General features: G+C 39.9%; 1 protein-coding gene across 5 annotated transcripts in view; it reads left to right on the forward strand.

The window, feature by feature from the left end:
- LOC110148950 (phospholipid scramblase 2-like) overlaps positions 1 to 19093 on the forward strand; it is a 46137-nt gene that overhangs the window by 18436 nt on the left and 8608 nt on the right. For 4 of the 5 annotated variants that reach the window (XM_070466619.1, XM_070466617.1, XM_070466618.1 and 1 more), the window contains 2 exons: positions 12904 to 13124; positions 18284 to 18445. In XM_070466619.1, the coding sequence (XP_070322720.1) occupies positions 12904 to 13124; positions 18284 to 18445 (383 nt within the window). Of the gene's footprint in view, positions 1 to 12903; positions 13125 to 18283; positions 18446 to 18785; positions 18891 to 19093 lie in introns of those variants that run through there. The other variant, XM_070466621.1, reaches the window with a different exon arrangement.

Below are 19093 nucleotides of genomic sequence, written 5' to 3' on the forward strand. Positions count from 1 at the left end.
TGAGACTTCCTTGGACTGCAAGGATATCAAATCAGTCAATCCTAAAGGAAATCAATCCTGAATATTCATTGGAAGGCCTGATGCTGAAGCTGAAACTCCTATACTTTGGACACCTGATATGAATAACTGACTCATTGAAAAAGACCCTGATAACTGGGAAAGATTGAAGGCAGGAAGAGAAGGGGATAACAGAGGATGAGATGGTTGGATGGCATCACTGACTCAATCGACATGAGTTTGAGCAAACCCTAAGAGATGGTGAAGGACAGGGAAGCCTGGCATGCTGTAGTTCATGGGGTCGCAAAGAGTCAAGACATGACTGAGCAACTCAGCAACAACAGACATTGGATTTTGTTACACTGACTTGAGTCCTCCACAGAAAGACAAAAGATCATAAGAGATTATTAAGCAACTATATGCCAATAAAATGAGCAACTTAGAAGAAATGGACAAATGCTTAGAAAGGTACTACCTTCCAAGTCTGAAGAAGAAATAGAAAATAAACAGATCAACCACAAGTAATAAAACTGAAACTGTGATTTAAAATCTTCCAACAAAGAAAAGTCCAGGTTCAGATGGCTTCACAGGTGAATTCTACCAAAAGTTTAGAGAAGAGCAAACACCTATTCTGCTCAAACTCTTCCAGAAGTTTTCAGAAGAAGGAAAAATGCCTAAACTCATTTTACAAAGCCACTGTCACCTTGATACCAAAACCAGGCAAAGATGCCACATAAAAGAAAATTACAGGACAATATCACTGATGAACACAGATGCAAAAATCTTCGATGAAATTCTAGCAAACAGAATCCAACAACATATTAAAAGGAGCATGCACTATGACCAAGTAGATTTATTCCACAGATGGAAGGATTCTTCTGTATAAGCAAATCAATCAACATATTACACCATATTAACAAATAGAAGAATAAAAGCCTATCTGATAATCTGAATAGTTGCAAAAAAGCTCTTGACCAAAATCAACACCAATCTATGATAAAAACCCTCCAGAAAGTGGGCATAAAGGGAACTTATCGCAAAATAATAAAGGCAATTTATGACAAACCCACAGCAATCATCATTCTCAACAGTGAAAAACTAAAAGCATTTCCTCTAAAATCAAGAACAAGACAAGAATGTCCACTCTCACCAATTTAATTCAAAATAGATTTGGAAGGTCTGGTCACAGGAATCACAGAAGAAAAAGAAATTTAAAAATCCAAATGGGGGGGGGGAAGTAATAAAATTTTTACTGTTTGCAGAGAACACGCCATGATACATAGAAAATATTACTGATGCTACCAGAAACTATTGGAGCTCATCAATGAATTTAGTAAAGTTGCAGCATAAAAAATTAAGACAGAAATCTCTTTCATTCCTAAACAGTATCAATGAAAGATCAGAAAGAGAAATTAAGGAAACCACCCCATTTATCATCACATCACAGATATTAAAATACCTGGAAATAAACCTAAGGAGGCAACGATGTTAGGAGGACACACAGCAGGACCCAGGGACCCCGCAGGAGACTGAGTCCAGCCTGCCTTTGAGTGCTTGCATGTCTCCCGTGGATCACAGGCCAGCAGTGGCCTGCAGCAGGGACGGTGACCCCGGCTGCCGCAGACCTGGGAGGCACAGTGTGGGGCACAAGCCCTCTGGGAGGGGGTCACCATTGGCCCCACCATAAACGGATCCCCCCCCAAGCAAAGGACCCACAAACCATTGGCCCCACCATAAACGACCCCCCCCCCCGAGCAAAGGACCCACAAACCATTGGCCCCGCCGTAAACGGATCCCCCCCCCCCCGAGCAAAGGACCCACAAACCATTGGCCCCACCGTAAATGGCACCCCCCCCCAGCAAAGGACCCACAAACCATTGGCCCCACCATAAACGGATCCCCCCCCAAGCAAAGGACCCACAAACCATTGGCCCCACCATAAACGGATCCCCCCCCAAGCAAAGGACCCACAAACCATTGGCCCCACCGTAAACGCACCGCCCCCCCCGAGCAAAGGACCCACAAACCATTGGCCCCACCGTAAACGACCCCCCCCCCGAGCAAAGGACCCACAAACCATTGGCCCCACCGTAAACGGATCCCCCCCCCGAGCAAAGGACCCACAAACCATTGGCCCCGCCGTAAACGGCACCCCCCCCGAGCAAAGGACCCACAAACCATTGGCCCCACCGTAAACGACCCCCCCCCCGAGCAAAGGACCCACAAACCATTGGCCCCACCGTAAACGGATCCCCCCCCCGAGCAAAGGACCCACAAACCATTGGCCCCACCGTAAACGGCACCCCCCCCAGCAAAGGACCCACAAACCATTGGCCCCACCGTAAACGACCCCCACCCCGAGCAAAGGACCCACAAACCATTGGCCCCACTGTAAACGACCCTCCCCCTCGAGCAAAGGGCCCACAAACCATTGGCCCCACCGGAAACGGACCCCCCCCCCCGAGCAAAGGACCCACAAACCATTGGCCCCACCGTAAACGACCCCCCCCGCCGAGCAAAGGACCCACAAACTGCAGAACAATTACACTGAGGAACTTCTTGCACTGTTCTGTTGCAAAACTTCTAGGGCCTACAATAGATTTCCCAACCTGGGGATCTGGCAAAGGGACTGACACAACCCTCAGGCAATTTGACTTTGAAGGCTAGTGGGGTTTGATTATAGAATTTCCATAGGACTGGGGAAACAGACTCTTGGAGGGCACAAACAAAACCTGTGGCATCAGGACCCAGGAGAAAGGAGCAGTGACCCCACAAGAATCTGGGCTAGAATTGCCAGTGAGTGTCCGGGAGTCTCCAGCGGAGGCATGGGTTGACACTAGGTTGCCACAGGGTCAGGGGCACTGAATAAAACAATCCTGGGAACCATAGCTGGCATAAGTCCTTTTGAAGTAAGTGGACATTGCCACCATTACTCCTACCATAGTCTGGACTCAGACCAAACTACAAGGAGGGAACACAGCCCCACACATCAGCAGAAATTGGATTAAAATTTTACTGACTATGGACCTGCCCATCAGAGCAAGACCCAGTTAGCCTCACAGCTTGTACCTCCCCTCAGGAAGCTTCCATAAGCCTTTCTCCTTAACCATCAGAGGCCAGACAGAATAAAAATCACAAACACAGGAAACTAACCAAACTGGACATGGATCACAGCCTTGTTTAACTCAATGAAACTACAAGCCTTGCCATACAGGGCAACCCAAGATGGACATGTCATAGTGGAGAGTTCTGACAAAACATGGTCCACTGGAAAAGGGAATGGCACACCCCTGGAGCATTCTTGCCTAGAGAACTTCATGAACAGGATGAAAAGACAAAAAGATATGACACTGAAAGAGGAACTCCCCAGGTCAGTATGTGCCGAATATGCTACTGGAAAAGAGTGGAGAAATAGCTCCAGAAAGAATGAAGAGACTGAGCAAAAGTGGAAACAAGGCCCAATTGTGGATGTGTCTGGTAGTAAAAAATAAAGTCCAATGCTGTAAGAATAATATTGCATAGGAACCTGGAATGAAACAATATTGCATAGGAACCTTAATGGTCCATGAATCAAAGTAAATTGGAAGTGGTCAAACAGGAGATGGCAAGAGTGATCATCAATATTTCAGGAATCAGTGAGCTAAAATGGATGGGAATGGATGAATTCAATTCAGATGACCATTATATCTATGACTGTGGGCAAGAATCCCTTAGAAGAAATGGAGTAGCCCATATAGTCAATAAAAGAGTCTGAAATGCAGTACTTGGCTGCATTCTCAAAAACAATGGAAAGATCTCTGTTCATTTCCAAGGCAAACGGTTCGATATCATACTAATCCAACTCTATGCTCCAACTACTAATGCTGAGAAGCTGAAGTTGAATGGTTCTATGAAGACCTACAAGATCTTCTAGAACTAACAGCAAAAAAGATGACCTTTTCATCATAGGGGACTGGAATGAAAAAGACGGAAGTCAAGAGATACTTGGAGAAACAGGCAAGTGTTGTCTTGGAGAACAAAATGAAGCAGGGCAAAGTAACAGAATTTTGCCAAGAGAATGCACTGGTCATAGCAAACCCTCTCTTCCAACAACACAATAGACAACTCTACACTCGGACATCACCAGATGGACAATGTCAAAATCAGACTGATTATATTCTTTATAGCTGAAGATGGAGAAGCTCTATACAGTCAGAAAAATCAAGACCAGTAACTGACTGTGGCTCAGATCATGAACTCTTTATTCAGACTCAAATTGAAGAAAGTAGGGAAAACCACTAGACCCTCAGGTTTGATGTAAATAAAATCACTAATGATTATACAGTGAAAGTGACAAAGAGATTCAAGGGAGTAGATCTGATAGAGCACCTAAAGAACTATGGACAGAGGTTCATGACTTTGTACCAAAGGCAGTGATCAAAATCATCCTCAAGGGGAAAAAACTGCAAAAAGGCAAAATGGTTGCCTGAGGAGGCCATACAAATAGCTAATAAAAGAAGGGAAGTGAAAGACAGAGGAGAAAAGGAAAGATAAACCTGTCTGAATGCAGAGTTCCAAAAAAGAGCAAGGAGAGACAAGAAAGTCTTTCTAAGTGAATAATGCAAGTAAAGAGGAAAACAATAGAATGGGAAAGACTAGATATCTCTTCAAGAAAATTAGAGATACCAAGGGAACATTTCATGCAAAGATGGGCATAATAAAAGACAGAAATGGTATGGACCTAACAGAAACAGAAGATATTAAGAAGAGGTGGCAAGAATACACAGAACTATACAAAAAAGATCTTCATGACCCAGATAACCATGATGGGGTGATCACTCACCTAGAGCCATACATCCTGGAATGTGTAGTCAAGTGGGTCTTAGGAAGCATCATTACAAACAAAGCTAGTGGAGGTGATGGAATTCCAGTTGAGCTATTTCAAATCCTAAAAGATGATGCTGTGAAAGTGCTGCACTCAATATGCCAGCAAATTTGGAGAATTCAGCAGTGGCCACAGGACTGGAAAAGGTCAGTTTTCATTCCAATCCCAAAGAAGGGCAATGCCAAAGAATGTTCAAACTACTGTACAATTGCACTCATCTCACATACTAGCAAAGTAATGCTCAAAAGTCTCCAAGCCAGGCTTCAACAGTACGTGAACCAAGAACTTCCAGATATTCAAGCTGGATTTAGAAGAGGCAGAAGAACCAGAGATCAAATTGTCAATATCCATTGGATCACAGATAGAAAAAGCAAGAGAATTCCAGAAAAACATCTACTTCTGCTTTATTGACTACACCAAAGCCTTTGACTGTGTGGATCACAACAAACTTTGGAAAATTCTTCAAGAGATGGGAATACCAGACCACTTTGCCTGCCTCCTGAGAAATCTGTATCAGGTCAAGAAGCAACAGATAAAAGTGGACATTGAACAATGGACTGGTTCAAAATTGAGAAAGGAGTATGTCAAGGCTGTATATTGTTACCTGCTTATTTAAATTATATGCAGAGTGCAGCATGCAAAATGTCAGGCTGGATGAAACACAAGCTGGAATCAAGACTGCAGGGAGAAATATCAATAAACTCAGATATGCAGATGACACCACCCTTATGACAGAAAGCGAAGAGGAACTAAAGTGCCCTCTTGATGAAATTACAAGAGGAGAGTGAAAAAGTTGGCATAAACTCAAACTTCAAAAAGCAAAAATCATGGCATCCAGTCCCATCATTTTATGGCAAATAGATGGGGAAACGATGGAAACAGTGATAGATTTTATTTTCTTTGGCTCCAAAATCACTGCAGATGGTGACTGCAGCCATTAAATTAAAAGAAAAGCTCCTTGGAAGAAAAACTATGGCAAACCTAGACAGCATATTAAAAAGCAGAGACATTACTTTGCTGACAAAGCCTGTATAGTCATAGCTATGGTTTTTCCAATAGTCATGTATGGATGTTAGATTTGGACTATAAAGAAGGCTGAGCACCAAAGAACTATTTTAAACTATAGTGCTGGAGAAGACTCTTGAGATCCCCTTGGACTTCAAGATCAAACCAGTCAATCTTAAACAAAATCAATCCTAAACATTCATTGGAAGGACTGATACTTAAACTGAAGCTCCAATAATTTGACACCCAATGAGAAGAACTGACTCATTGGAAAAGACCCTGATGCTGGGAAAGACTGAAGGCAGGAGGAGAATAGGACAACAGAAAATGAGATGGTTGAATTGGATGGCATCACTGCCTCAATGACATGAGTTTGAACAAGCTCCAGGAGATGTTGAAGAAAAGGGAATTCTGGGATACTGCAATCCCTGGGGTCAGAAAGAGTTGGACATGAATCAGTGACTGAACAACAAGGATAGCAATGAGGCAAACCACCTGTACTCAGAAAACCATCTGGAGAAGGAAATGATTACCCACTGAAATATTCTTGCCTGGAGAATCCCAGGGACAGAGGAGCCTGATGTACTACAGTCCATGGGGTTACAAAGAGTTGGATACCTCTGAGCAACTAACACTTTCACTCTCTTTTTAAGAAAACTGTAAGATACTAATGAAGAAATTAAATATGAAATAAACAGATGGAAATATATACCATGTTCATAGACTGGAAGACTCAGTGTTGTGAAAATGACTATAGATTCAGTGCAATCCATGTTAAGTTACCAACAGCACTTAAAAAAAAATTCCAGTGAAAAATATTACAATTTGTATGAAAACACAAAAACCTAGAATAGCCAAAGCAGTCTTGAGAAAGAAACATAGAGTTGGAGGACTCGGGCTCCCTGACTTTGGTCTGTACTAGAACGCTATAGAAACCAACACAGTATAGTACTGGCACGAAACAGCAACGCTGATCAGTGGAATAGCATAACAAGCCTGGTGATGAACCACATGCCTTTGATCACCTAATCCACCTAATCTATGAGAAAAGAGGCAGGAGTATATGATGCAGGAAAGACTGTCTCTTCAATAAGTGGTGCTGGGAAAACTGGATAGCTATATATAAAATAATGAAAGAAGAATATAATACCATACACAAAATTAAACTCAAAATAGATTAAAGATCTAAATGTAAGTCTGGACACTATAAAACACCTAGAGCAAAATATAGACAGAACACTCTGACAGAAATCACAGTAAGATCTTTTTTGATCCACCTCCTAAAGTAATAAAAATTAAAAATATACAAATGGGACCTAAATAAACTTAAAAGCTTTTGCACAGCAAAGGAAATCATAACCAAAACAAAAAGACAACCTTCAGAATGGGAGAAAATATTTTCAAATGAAGCAATTGACAAAGGATTAATCTCCAAATATATAAACAACTCATGCAACTCAATATCAAGAAAACAACCCAATAAAAAAATGGGAGGTTAAACAGACATTTCCCCCAAGAAGACATACAGAGGGCCAAAAAAGCACATGAAAAGATGCTCAACATCACTAATTATTAGAGAAATGCAAATTAAAACTACAATAATGTTTCATCTCATACTGTTGAGAACGACCGTCATAAAAAAAAATCTACAAATAATAAATGCTGCAGAGGGCATGGGGTAAAGAGGGCCCTCCTAGATTATTTGTGGGGATGTAAACAGACACAACCACTATGGGAATAGTATGGGTATTCCTTAAAATAACTAGGAATAGAACTACCTTATGACCTAACAATCCCATTACTGGGAATATACCCTGAGAAAACCATAATTGAAAGAGATGCATATACATTAATGTTTATTGCAGAACTATTAACAATAGCTAGGACATAGAAGCAAACTAGATGTCCATCAACAGACGAATGGATAAAATTGTGGTACATATATAGAATGAAATATTACTCAGCCATAACAGAGAACATATTTGAGTCAGTCATAATGAGGTGGATGAACCTAGAGCCTGTTATACTGAGAGAAGTCAGAAAGAGAAAAACAAGTATCATATATTAACTAATTTATATGGAATCTAGAAAGATAGTATTGATGAACCTATATGTAGGGCAGCTATGGAGACTCAGGCATAGAGAACAGACTTACGGCCACAGTAGGGGAAGGAGAATGTGAGACAAATTGAGAGAGTAGCATGTAAACATGTATATTACCATATGTAAAATAGCCAGTGGAAATTTGTTGTATGAAGCAGGGAGCTCAAATCAGGTGCTCTGTGATAACCTAGAGGGATGGGATAGGGTGGGAGGTGGGAGGGAGATTCAAGAGGGAGGCTTCTGCTGCTGCTAAGTCGCTTCAGTCGTGTCCTACTCTGTCCAACCCCATAGACGGCGGAGACATGTGTATAACTGTGGCTGATTCATGTTGATGTATGGCAGAGACCAACACAATATTGTAAAGCAATTATCCTCCAATTAAAAAAAAAAGCTAAGATCATGGCATCTGGTCCCATTACTTCTTGGCAAGCAGAAGGGAAAAAAGTGGAAGCAGCGACAGATTTTATTTTCATGGGCTCCAAAATCACTGTGGATGGTGACTGTAGCCATGAAATTGAAAGACTTGCTCCTTGGAAGGAAATATATCTCCATCCCCATGCTCACTGCAGCACATTTACCACAGCCAAGACTTGGTAACAACTTATGTTGTTTCACTGAAAGTTTCCACTTTTGTCTCAGGTTCAAAGGATTTGTTAAAAAAAAGTAAGTCACTCATTATACACAACTTCCCTGGTGGCTTGGCTGGTAAAGAATCTGCCTGCATTGCAGGAGAGCTGGGTTTGATCCCTGGGTTGGGAAGATCCCCTAGAGAAGGGAAGTGGTACCCACTCCAGTGCACTGACCTGGAGAAGCCCATGGACTGTACTGTCCATGGAGGTGCAAAGAGACAGACACGATTGAGTGATTTACACCTTCTCTATATACAAATAAACAATACAAATATTTATTAGAGAACTATATAGTCTACTTTTAATATAATAACATTAAAAGGCAAAAAAGAAAAAGAAACAGCAGAGGAGAGCAGTAGTACATATGTCATCAAACTGGATTTGCCAACATCCAGACTTAAACAGCAGTGGGAAGTCCTGTGTGAGAGCGGTCCAGAACCCCACTGGGAAAAGGCCCCAGGCAGCATGTCCCCTCTGAGGCTGAGACTCTGGACTGCTGTCAATACGGCCCCACTCACAACCCTTGGGCGAATCTTGGAGTGTCGCTAAGTCCGGGGAGTGGTTGACCAGACCTCCGCCAGAGACATATCAAATTCCAAGATCCCCTCCCTATCTATCTATCCTGTTTTCTTCCCGGAAATCACAGCAGGTATGGCTGACACCCACTGCAGTAGTCAGGACAGAGTCCAGGAAGGTCAGAAGCAAGGTCAGAGGCTGCGGTGATCTTTTGCCTCTGAAGCCTGAACAAGACTACTTCTATTTTATTTTCCTAACAGTTGGCCTCAGGGTTGTTTAGAATGAAGAGCATAGGAACAGGACAAAATAACACAGTCTTTTAAATTCTATAAATCAAATAACAATTCCAAATGGTTAAAATAAACAAGATAATCAAAGGAACAAGAGATTAAATAGTACAGAAAACCATTTCCAAGCAGTAGGGGATGTAGTAAAGAAAAAGTCCCACCATGAATGAGAAATATGTTTTTGTACATTAACCCATTGGCTGGGTTATATTACCTAATTGAATTTGCCAACATCCAGACTCAAACACCACTGGGTGTCCTGTGTGACAGCAGTCTGCAGTTTCAGTTGGGAAAAGGTCCCAGGCAGTGCTCTGTGGATGAGACTTTGGATTGCTGTCTCTGGGCCCCCATTTATGATCCCCAGGCCACAAATGGATATCATTATAAGTCTAAGAGCAAAACTGCAGCTCTGGTATTATGATAATTTTTATAATGCTGTTTGCTTTGTTCTACAAATCTTGGAATGTTGTTAAGTTGAGGCAGTGATTGGCCTGACCTCCTCCAGGGATTTAACAAATTCCAAGATCCCCTCACTATCTATCTATTACAGTGTTTCTCTTCTGGGAACTCACAGCAGGTGTGGCTGACACCCAGGGCAGTAGTCAAGACAGTATCCAGGAAGGTCAGAAGCAAGGTCAGAGGCTGCGGTGCTCTTTTGCCTCTGAAGCCTGAACAAGACGACTTCTATTTTATTTCCCTAACACACGTGTCCACTGACAGATAAAGAAAATGTGAGACAGTCACACACACACACAATGGCATGTTATTCAGTCAGAAAAAGAAGGAAATCCTTCTATCTATAACATGATGAATTTTAAGAACATTATGCTAAATGAAATGCTAGAAAAAGAAGACAAATAATATCTTATCTCAATATATGTGGAATTTAAAAAAAGTAAATGAGCTCATAGATACCAAGAGCAGATTGGCGGTTGACAGAGTGGGTGCAGTGGGTTTGGTGAAATGAGTAAAAGTGGTGAACAGGACAAACTTCCAGTTTTAAGTAAAAGAAGTCCTGGGGATACGATTTACAGGATGGTGACTATAGTTAGCAACAATGTATTATATATTTGAAAGTTGCTAAGAGAGTATCTTAAATGATCATGTTAACTTACTGTAGTAATCATTACACTTTATGTAGAAAGTAAAAGGGAAGTCGCTCAGTCGTGTCCGACTCTTTGTCACCTATGGACTGTAGCCCGCCATGCTCCTCCATCCATGGGATTTTCCAGGCAAGAACACTGACATTTCCATTTTCAGGGGATCTGCCCGACCCCAGGGATTGATCCCAGGTCTCCTGCAGTGCCGGCAAACTCTTTACCATCTGAGCTACCAGAGAATCCACACTATATGTAGATGCATGAATAATCATGATGTATATTGAAAACCAATAAATACAATGCTATACATTAATAGCATCTCAATAAAAATTTAAGAGTATAATTTTCAATAAGCATTATTTAAAATGCATAGTATTGGATATTTATAATGCTCTTGGTTTTGTTGAGATTCTTGAAATGAAGTTTTCTCTCAAAAGGAGCTCTTTGACGTTTAATCATTTGTATTCTGATTTTTTAAAAATATGATATTCTAAAGCATACATTATTGAGATTATAAAACCCTCAGACAGATACATATATTATACAGGACTCCATTTATAATTTATGTATAAAAAAGTTATACATATTTGTGAAATATATGTATGTCTTTATCATTAAATATAAATTAAGAAATTTATTGCTTGATAACTCTTCAGTTTTTTTAAAAGGAACGTCTTTAATTTTCTTCTTTTCTTTTTGTCTCTAAATGGAAGTTTACATTATAACCTTAAAAGTAGTATAAAGTGATGATGATTACTCAGTTTATTTTTAGCATATGAGGCTATGACCAGCACTTATTCCTTTCCATATTTCAAAACTTAATAAAGACACAACCATAGATTCTTTGTCTTGATGTCATTTTGTAAGTAACCAGAAGAAAATTTAAGGATTATATAAGCCCTTGGAACTCATTTTAAAGATAAAAAAGATGATTTTTGAAGAATTTTGAGATTTAGCTGCTTAATGAAACACTTAGGTAACAGATTTCATCTCTTGAATCAATTAAAATTTTTCTCATCAGACATTGAATGGGAGATAGCAACGTCAAGGATGGTTCTTTTAAAGGTAAAATCCGGTCTGAATTAGAGCAAAGACACTTAAGAGAAGGCATAGTGATAAAATTTGCGAAGGACATTTCTGACTAATAGTCTGTCCACAACAATACAAGAGAGTGGTTTTGGTCCCTATACATATCATTTAACCACTTTCAGCCACTATTTGGTGGCTTCACCATCCTCTGACCCAGGTTAATGATGGCTGTGGACAAGTGGGACCATTCATTGCTCCTTCCTGGCTTTAAACAAGGAGAGTTTCCAAAGTGTGGTTCAATAGGGGAAGCCCTTCGGTAAGAGACCACATGGGTGTCAGTATTCAGAGCACCTCTGTTTCCCCCCATAAAGACATTAGCCCCCACTCAGGTACACAGTGCACTTAGGATGCCAGTGGTCTAGATGTCCTGTGACTTGTAGTCTTGGTTGCCAAGCACCTCTTCCCCTTGTTTAATCCCACCTGCCCCTTCTGAACAATGACTGCTGAAATAAACAAGGGTACCAGGGCAGGTTCGACCTCCCCTTCCATTTTCACATGTGCTCATTGAGAGAAAGCCCTCTCATACATTGCTCACACAGTGCAGAAAGACAAGTGATGCCTCGTTCATAAAACAAAATCTTAAGCCCATTTACTTAATATAATATTGTAAGGCACATAAATGTAACAACCATCCTATATTCCCCTCTCTAGCTGAATACATGGACAAGTAGACATTTTCTGCATACACTCAGCATGACTGTGACCATCCCTCACAGCAAAGTCTCCCCTTCTGACGTGGTCCATGGGATTAGGAAGATGTGAGCTGTTTTCTCTTCCATGTCTCACATAGATACTCATAGATACTCTTACATAGATACTGAATTTCTCAGTATCTTAATACCATTTCCTTCTAGTTTTCTTTGTCTTTTTTTTCCTCTGCCTAGATCATCTCCAAACACTTTTCCTTTTCCTTCTCACTTTTCAAGAAATATAATCTAAAGTAGTGTCTAAAAAATGTAAGTCTAAAATATTTAGATTTAAAATTCTTTTAACAGTGGTGATTATGGTTTCCTCTTCCATGGTTTTAGTCATAATGAGTAACAATAACAAACATAAAATTAAGAATAGTCTTTAATAGAGAATACACTCTGCAACAGAGGATACTGTTTTATCCTATGTGTCTCACATGGATTGCTTAATTTACCAGTACCTTAAAACTGCCCCTTCTCTCTTTCCCTTTTTTCTAATACTAGTTCATCCCTAAACACCTTGCCCTATGTAATATGAAATATCATCTAATGTAATATCTAAAAATATTTTAATCTAATCTGAATTTTTAACATGATGATGATGATGGTTTTATCCTTTTTCAGTCATTGTACATATTAAAACAAATAACAAATATGAAATTAAGAACAGCCTCGGACAGAAGATTTACTTTGCAGTAGAGGATACTGATTGCTGTACCCGATATTCCTGTGGGGCCTCTAGGCCTTTTACCATGAGGATTCTTGATCTTCTAGGCCGAGAAGTCATAACTCTGGAGAGACCACTAAGACTTAACTGCTTTTGTATCCCCTGCTGCCTTCAGGAGGTCAGTAAGCAATTAACAGAGTACTTTGTAAAGTAGCTCAGCAAAAATTTTCACCCTTTCAGTGAACCTATAGAATCAAATGAGATTTGAAGGAAAAGTGGTCCAGCAGCTACTGGTTTATGCTTGAGAGTGAATTGTAGGAAAGAAGGCAGGTGGAAAAGACTGAGCAATTAGCCCCATATTCCAGAGCAGTGTGCCCCCTTGGGGTGAGATCAGAGATCTCAGGGACTAGACTTTCTGATCTTCCGGGAGAGCTGAGAAGGTAGGGCGTCTTTGTCAAGTCCCTCAGCTGAAGTGACCATGAGGGCCTGACCAAACCCAGAGGAGGGTTCCACAGAGAATAGCTTCAAATGCCACTCCAGAGGCAAGTGAAAAGAAGAGTGAGGAAAAGACCAGACGTGTTCATCTCAAAATTCCCCATGCTACAGACAGCTAGCTTCTGAGATATTTCAATTCCTGTGTTTTTCAGTTCTCCATTTGAGGAAAAGTAATACATTTGTGAAAACAATCATATCATTTGGGTATGACTGCAATCAAATTCCTTATGATTATACAGTGGAGATGATAAATAAATTCAAGGGATTAGATATGGCAGACAGAGGGCATGAAGAACTATTGACAGAGGTTCGTAACATTGTACAGAGGTTCGTAACATTGTAAAGGAGGAAATAACCAAAACCATCCCCAAGAAAGAGAAATCCAAAGAGGCAAAGTGGTTGTCCAAGGAGGGCTTACAAATGGCTGAGAAAAGAAGAGAAGCGAAAGGCAAAAGAGAAAGGGAAAGATATGCCCAACTAAATACAGAGTTCCAGAGAATAGCAAGGAGAGATAAAAAAAGACTTCCTAAGTGAACAATGCAAAGAAATAGAGGAAAACAATAGAATGGGAAAGACGAGAGATTTCTTCAAGAAAATTGGAACTACCAAGAGAAAATTTCATGCAAAGATGGGTACAATAAAGGACAAAAACAGCAGGGACCTAACAGAAGCAGAAGATATTAAGAAAAGTTGGCAAGAATACAGAAAAATTGTACAAAAAAAAAAAATCTTAATGACCCAGATAACCACAGTGGTGTGGTCATTCACCTAGAGCCTGTAGTATGAAGTCAAGTGGCTCTTAACAAGTATTACTATGAACAAAGCACCAGAAGGTGATGGAATTCCAGTGGAGTTATTTTAAATCCTAAAAGATGATGCTGTTAAAGTGCTGCACTCAATATGCCAGCTAATTTGGAAAACTCAGCAGTGGCCACAAGACTGGAAAAGGTCAGTTTTCATTTCAATCTCAAAAAAGGCAAGGCCAAAGAATGTTCAAACTACCATATAATTGCACTCATTTCACATGCTAGCAAAGTAATGCTCAAACTCTTTCAAGCGAGTCTTCTGCACTTTGTGAACCAAGAACTTTCAGATGTACAAGCTAGATTTAGAAAAGGTGGAAGAACCAGAGATTAAATTGCTAACATCCACTGGATTATAGAAAAGCAAAGGGATTCCAAAATAATATGTATTTCTGCTTCACTGACTATGCTAAAGCCTTTCCCTGTGTTGATCACAACTAACTGGAAAACTCTTGAAGAGATGGGAATACCACCCTACCTTACCCATTTCCTGAGACATCTCTATGCAAGACAAGAAGCAACAGTTAGAACTGCACATGGAACAACAGACTGCTTCCAAATTGGGAAAGGAGTACGCCAAGGCTGTATATCATCACCCTGCTTATTTAACTTACGTGCAGAGTACATCATGGGAAATGCTGGGCTGGAAGAAGCACAGGCTGGAATCAATAGTGCTGGGAGAAATATCAGCAACCTTAGATAGGTAGATAATACTGCCCATATGGCAGAAAGTGAAGAAGAACTAAAGAACCTCTTGATAAAAGTGAAAGAGAAGAGTGAAAAAGCTGGCTTAAAACTCAACATTCAAAAAATGAAGACCATGGCATCGAGTCTTATCACTTCATGGCAAATAGATGGGGAAAATGTGGAAACAGTGACAGACTTTATTTTTGGGGCTCCAAAATCACTGCAGATGGTGACTGCAGCCATGAAATTAAAAGACAGTTGTTCCTTGGAAGAAAAGCTATTACAAACGTAGACAGTGTATCAAAAAGCAGAGACATCACTTTGCTGACATACATCTGTACAAAGCTATGGTTTTTCCAGTAGTAATGTACAGATGTGAGAGTTGGACCATAAAGAAAGCTGAGCGCCTAAGAACTGATGCTTTTGAACTGTGGTGCTGGTGAAGACTCTTGAGAGTTCCTTGAACAGCAAGATCAAACCAGTTAATCCTAAAGGAAATCAGCCCTGACTATTCATTAGAAGGACAGACGCTGAAGTTGAAGCTCTAATACCTTGGCCATCTGATGCAAAGAGCCAACTCATTGGAAAAGACCCTGATGCTGGGAAACATTGAGGGTAGGGGGAGAAGGTGGTGATAGAAAATCAGAAGGTTAGAGGGCATCAGCAACTCAGTGGACATGAGTTTGAGCAAACTCTGGGGGGACAGTGAAAGACAGGGAAGCATGGCATGCTGCAGTTTATGGTGTTGCAAAGAGTTGGACTTTGATGGACTTATTTGATTGAATATGGACTTAGCAACTGAACAACACTATACCTTTGAGTCCGTGTAATAGGGCCATGCAAGTTTGGGCACCTTCAATCCACAAAGACCAGGTGTTTTTTTTTCATAGTATTTGACAGCCCTCTGACAGATAACAAGGATCTCAGGGGGAGGTGCCAGGTCACAGAGTGTTTATAGGATGTTGCCCTTTGCTTATGTCTCCACTGGTCTGAGATCAGAACTGCCTGGGCCACTCAGTGATCCATGAGAGCAGAGCAGACAGAGGCACGGGCACACAGAGATTTATGTCTAATATTGTACTTATTTTGAAAAGATAACCGAAGTCCATACTGTATTATTCTTTTCCCATGTCATTTAGGAATGACATTCCGCATACATTTATTAAGTATAATATCTATAATAAGAGATCTGAGGAAACCAGAATTTGATGGATATGCTCGACAATCTATAGAGCTCATTAACATACAATATATTATTGATCTAAAACATCCCTAGGAAGCCCTTAGTTACGATGAGCATTCTGGGATACTCTCAAAGTGGCCCAACTGTATAGCAGAATGAAGACTCTAGGCCTTGTTTTCTTTCCATCCTAGCACTATTGCCACTTATCTTTGAAAACCCCCAGTGACCAAGGCTCTGTCCATATATCTAAACTACTGTTTTTAAATGCGTTTAAAGAAAGAGTTCTGGATAATTTAGACATTTTTTTGTAGGTACAGATATTTTAAAATACATAAGACCAGCAGAGCAGTGCTTCACAGTGAAGACTGTGTATGCAACCTCCCCAAGTTGGTATCTCATCTCTTCCACTTTGCAGCTGGGGAATCGGATATAAGTTAATTAACCTCTGTTCCTTAAGTTATTTCCTCTATAAATAGGAATAATAGAACCAACCTTCTAAGAATATAGTGTGAATTAAGTGTTTATAAAACAGTATCTTGCCCTTACAAAGTGAGCAAAGGACCTAGATATTTTGTCAACAAAGACATACAAATGGCCAACCCATATATGAAAAGGTGCTCACATAATTAATCATCAGAAATGCAAATCAAAACCACATCACACTTGTTTGAACAGCTCTTTTTTAAAAGACAAGAAATACAAATTGGTAAGGATGAGAAGAAAAGGGAACCTTTGTGTGCTCTTGTTAGCAATGCAAATTGGTAAAGCCGTTATAGAAAACAGTATGGAGTTTCCTCAGATAATTGAAAAAAGGACAACTCTAAGATCTACTAATACTACTTTTGTGTATATATCCAACAGATATTAAATCAGGTTTTCAAAGATATCTTCATTCCATGTTAATTACAGCATTATTCATAACAGTAAAGATATGGAGACAACCTAAGTGTTTGTTGACAGATGAATGGATTAAGTATGTGTGTGTGTGTGTGTGTATATATATAAATAGATCACATATAGATCTATATGTGATATAGATCTAGATCACATATAGATCTATAGATCTATATCTATACAGAGAGATCACATTTATATACACATCTGTACATACACACACAATTGAATATTATTCAGCCAAAAATGGAGAAAACATCCTGCCTTTGTGATAATATGTATATATCTGGATGGTGTTATACTGCATGAAACAAATCAAACAGAGAAACACAAATACAGTGTGGTTATCACTTAAATGTGAAAAAAAAATTCAACTCCTGTAAATAGATTAAAATGGTGGTTGCAAGGAACTCAGGGGTGAGGGAAATGGGGAGATTTTGGTCATCAGTAAAAGTTTTCAGTTATAAGATAAATAAGGTGTAGACCTCTGATGTATATCATGATGACTATAGTTAACAGTATTACAGTTGACCTCTGAACAACCAGGGTTTGAACTTCACTGGGCCATTCACACACGCTGCTGCTGCTGCTGAGTCGCTCAGTCGTGTCCGACTCTGTGCGACCCCACAGACGGCAGCCCACCAGGCTCCCCCGTCCCTGGGATTCTCCAGGCAAGAACACTGGAGTGGGCTGCCATTTCTTCTCCAGTGCAGGAAAGTGAGAAGTGAAAGTGAAGTCGCTCAGTCATGTCCGACTCTTAGCGGCCCCATGGACTGCAGCCCACCAGGCTCCTCAGATCGATCTCTTTGAATAAACACATGCTGCAGCACTACCTAATCTGTGACTCGTTGAATCCTCAGATGAAGAACCTTGGATATGGACGGCCAGCCTGCGAAGGCAGATTTTTGACTGTGCAGGATAGGGGTGGGGAGGTTGAGGTGAGGGTCAGGGGAGTCAGTGCCCCTAACTCCTGCTTTGTTCAAGGGTCAACTATATACTGTGTCCTTGAAATTTGCCAGGAGTAAACCCCAATTATTGACACCAAAAAAAGTGGCTATATGAGGTGATGGCTGTGTTAACTTGAGTGTGGTAGTCATTTCACAATGTACATCAAATCATCATATAGTATACCTTAGATATGTTATAATTTAGTTGTTAATTATACCTCAGTAGACTTGGAAATAAAGACTATACTGATGAGAGCTCTTATTAGACATCTGATGATAGTGATGATGATGATAATGATATATTACATTTATTTTTTTACTTTTTCAGATAGAAATAGATGCTCCTCCTGGTGTACCAATAGGATATGTTACTCAGATCAGGCATCCATTTCTGCCAAAGTTTAGAATTCAAAATGAGGATAGAAAGGATGTACTAAAAATTATTGGTCCATGTTGCATGTGCAGCTGTTGTGGAGATACTGATTTTGAGGTAAGAGATGTGATAAATTTTATAACATTGGCTCATAAGAATATCATAATTCTGTAAGATATTACAAACATATTAATAAATATTTGTATATCGATCTCAAGAGGAAGGTAATGTGCTTATATATTTAACTTGGGCTAGAAAGGGGGATTTTGCTCTTATTAAGCATTATGATTCTAAATGTGAAAAAAGAGAAGAAACTTATAGTCAAATAAATATAAGCAAAACATCTAACACTTAAACATGGTATTTTCTAATGTAGGTACTATGTATTATCCATACAAGTGAAAATGCTAACGTTGTCTTCAAAATCTGATTTCAATAAAAAATGTTCTTTTCTCAGTCTGAAACACAGGCTGCCAATGCCCTAAGCCCTCTTCAGAAGCTCTAAAATCTCTGCGTTCCTATAAAAAGCCCAATTATGCAAACAGTATCAGAACAAAGATAATGTAAGTTATACTATCCAATTATGCTTTTTATAGTCTCTCCTTTATCTTTCTTTGTATTAAACTGATCTCTATAAAACATAATATACCCATGTATTTACCACATAGAAGAATTTCATCACAGCAAATTTTCCAAACAGATGAGGCCTAGTCCCATAGTCCAAAGTATTTAGTTGCAGAAGGTTGAGATATTTTATAACCTAAT

Source organism: Odocoileus virginianus, chromosome 4, assembly GCF_023699985.2.
Source record: "Odocoileus virginianus isolate 20LAN1187 ecotype Illinois chromosome 4, Ovbor_1.2, whole genome shotgun sequence".
Classification (NCBI taxonomy): domain Eukaryota; kingdom Metazoa; phylum Chordata; class Mammalia; order Artiodactyla; family Cervidae; genus Odocoileus; species Odocoileus virginianus.